Genomic DNA, 3,363 nt, shown 5'->3' with positions numbered 1-3,363 from the left:
CCTGCTGAATTTATTTTTGAAATTAAACTAATGTTAATGTGATAGACTATATGATATTTTCTTTAAATCGTTGGTTTTAGTTTATCATATGTGTTGTTTTGCCTTTTTAGGAGGGGGTCAATGCTCAGTACAGCCATATTTGTCTATGCTGCTACATCTCCAGTGAATGGTTATTTTGGAGGAAGTCTGTATGCTAGACAAGGAGGTAATTTATGAGTTATTGCTTTGTATTTTTAATTGTAGATGCTAATGTTACACTGTGAGGTATATGGAATTTAAAATGGGCAGTACAGCCATTGTAAAGTCCTTTGTTATCCCATTTCACATAATCTCCACCAAACCTATTATATGTCCTAATTTGCTTTTATGGAATCCTTGCATTTCCTAAAATTATGAATAATGAATAGATTTCTCCATTGTCCACTGTGAATTAGCCCTGAAGAACATGTAGGAGAGAGTGTATTTAAGTTATTGATGTTATTTTGCTTTCAGGTGCCTAGTTCCCTAGTAGTGCTCCATGGGAGGTTTCCACATAGAATATATAGCTTCATAGCCGAATGTAAAGGCATGTTTCATGGTTTATGGATAAATGGGCAGTGAAGGAGCATAGGAAGGAAATCTGTTACTTCTGTTGACTCTTAAATACTTAACAAAGGACATGCGCAAAGATTTTCTGTCACAATCTTTTGCTAAGAGAGCTTCATCTTGAATACCCCCTTGCTTCTTTACTATTGTGACCTGGAAATGACGGGGTATACATGGATGATATGAGGATACTGCTCCTTGGTGTTTTTTTCTGTGATGGCATTCAGGGTTTTTAAGTTCCTTTGTTTCCCTTGTAATTGTTTGGAGTCAGAAACGTGCTAAAAGTAGTAGATTAGCATATTTTAGTTTATGAATGACGGGTTGTTGAAAGACATTAAAATTATATTCCTAAGGATAGAGACTTCTTAATGTGATTTTCCCAGCCCATCCTAGGCAGTGTCATCATTAGGGAATCCTGCCTTCTTTTAGTAGACTAGACATATCGTCTGTAGGAGCTCAGAGCATTTAAAATTCCCTCACGATATCCTGGTTTACCATGACTTTTTTTAAAATTGGTCCTACCAGACTTAATGTGGTGTATACCTTCAGCAGAGATAGTTCTCTGGATTACCTGAGGGAGTATCATTGCAGATTCCTGACTATTTTAGTTAGCTGTTCAGTTTCTCTGTTCTACGTCTAGATATGGGAAATGAGTCTTAGCACACAGGTCTGCCATCCTGAGGAAATAAGGATGCCTAAGGTAACTCCTACTTTGAATTTAACCTGAAAACTAATTAGGCTAAGAATTGTACAGTTTATGACCTCCAGAAAAGTTTCCACAGCAGAAACAGATTACTCAAAACAGGAAATTTATTCATCCTTGGACATAAATTTGCTTTTAGTCCAATTGCAAGTTAAGAATACCCAACCAAACTTAACTTTACTATACTTATTCTTGAAAGTTGACAGAGTTCAGACCTAAGCCTAGTAGTATCACACCTTACCAGGAATAATATAAAGGTTATTTTCTGATTGACAGTGCCCTGAGGAGGTCTGATCACGTCCTGATATTTTGTCTGAGTGATCCCTAAAACCAGGTGAATATAGAGGTCAGCCCAGAGAATCAAGAATTCTTTAGGTTATCTCAGGATCTGAACTACAGTGGAGCTCAAAGACTTCATACTGTCCTCAGTGCACTGGATAGTGCTCCAGACCCAATTTAAAGACCAGAGTCTCCAAGGGCGTTGGGGAGCAGTAGGAAGCACAATGCAGATGCCTGGGCTACTGATTGTACCCAGTGGAATGTACGTGGGATTCTTTTTGACTGTTGGAGGGAAAGGGAGAAAGAGAGAGAGTTGAATATAGCTGAATATAGAATTTATTAACCCGTGTCTGAATCTGAGAAGATAATGGAAAGTGCAGGAAAAGAGAATGCTAGGAAAGAGTTGGAATTTAATAAGAGAAATAATCATTTTAATTAGTTCTTACCCTTTTTGCGTTGTTGTTCAAATGCTGAGTATTAGTTTAGAAAGGAGGGGTTCTTGAAATGTACCTGAGAAAGAAATTAAATAGAGGCAAAAGTTCAGAATCAAGGAGTTTTTCTGCAAGAATGTCAAGATCTGGGGTAGTAATTCTATGAGACAGATGTTTGAAAAGAACTTTATATAGAAGAAAATAAAAGTTAGGATATTGCTTGTTTTTCCTGTAGCACTATCTGTTTGGGTCCTGTTGCTTATGGTTGTGGGGCTGAACTTTAATAGTGATCCCATGTTAAATCTTTACATTACGTTCCTGAGCAGTATGAAGATGCGTCCCGGAGGTGTGCTTGAACGGTAGCTCCTGTTGTGCTTCTGGTCATTATGAACTTGATGAAAAAATTTTTGATTACATAGTTTAAAAATTCTTTCCTTGTGTTATTTAAATTATAGATTCTCAGTGAATAGAATTTTGGCAGTACAAAGAAGTTCAAAGAAATAGTAAAACTTATATTTAGTTCTAATTGCTGAGAGGAAGCTCATGAAACACATTCTGTTGTTTTTTCCTTTTGAAACATAGAAATGAATTTAAATATATGTTTATAATCATAATTATAGAGCTGAGAGTAAATTTAGGGAATGTTAACCCAGGGGGTTTTAAACTTTTGTTTGTTTGTTTAAAGTAGTGTAACCCTCTTTTCAAATGAGAGCATATATGAAACTACAATGTGTGAAACTGTTGAAAATGAACTTGTTCTGTTGAAGCAGGGCTGGAGGACCTGGGCCCTTCCTTTACCGGTGACTTCATGGGCACCTCTTAGAAGCTCCAGAACTCCAAGTAACACCTAGGTGTTTGAAAACACCTTTCTAGGCCAACTTGTAGCCCAGAAAGATTGAGTGGTTTACCAACGTTCACAGCAGTTCAGTGGCAGAATCAGGACAAAACACCAGAATAGTTTACCATAGTTCATTGCTCTTTTCCAGTACACCCACATCAAAAGCGTGTTTCCACTAGACATACTTGAATAGTTGGACTGGTCTTTATTAGCTGTTGTTTTGAAACAGCTATTAGGATGTCAAATTTAAGTTCTTTACATTAAAATTTTAGATAATTTGGTACTAAATAACCACCTTTTAAACATTAATATATGTCTGTCTACCTAGCTCTCTGATTATTATAGTTTCCCTTTTCTTTCAGGAAGGAGATGGATAAAGCAGATGTTCATTGGTGCATTCCTCATCCCAGCTATGGTGTGTGGCACTGCCTTCTTCATCAATTTTATAGCCATTTATTACCATGCTTCGAGAGCCATTCCTTTTGGAACAATGGTGAGTTGCTTGCGTCTTACTTTTAAACTGAAAG

At 36.8% G+C, this 3,363-nt stretch overlaps 1 protein-coding gene across 1 annotated transcript in view; it reads left to right on the top strand.

The window, feature by feature from the left end:
* TM9SF3 (transmembrane 9 superfamily member 3) overlaps positions 1-3,363 on the top strand; it is a 75,336-nt gene that overhangs the window by 37,776 nt on the left and 34,197 nt on the right. Inside the window, exons 8-9 of the mRNA XM_007456190.1 lie at positions 111-205; positions 3,199-3,329. Coding sequence (XP_007456252.1) covers positions 111-205; positions 3,199-3,329 — 226 coding nt within the window. The remainder of the gene's footprint in view (positions 1-110; positions 206-3,198; positions 3,330-3,363) is intronic.

This window comes from Lipotes vexillifer, unplaced genomic scaffold (assembly GCF_000442215.2).
Source record: "Lipotes vexillifer unplaced genomic scaffold, Lipotes_vexillifer_v1.1 scaffold184, whole genome shotgun sequence".
NCBI classification, from domain to species: domain Eukaryota; kingdom Metazoa; phylum Chordata; class Mammalia; order Artiodactyla; family Lipotidae; genus Lipotes; species Lipotes vexillifer.
The sequence above is the reverse complement of the archived record's forward strand: the minus strand, read 5'-3'. Positions and strand labels throughout refer to the sequence as shown.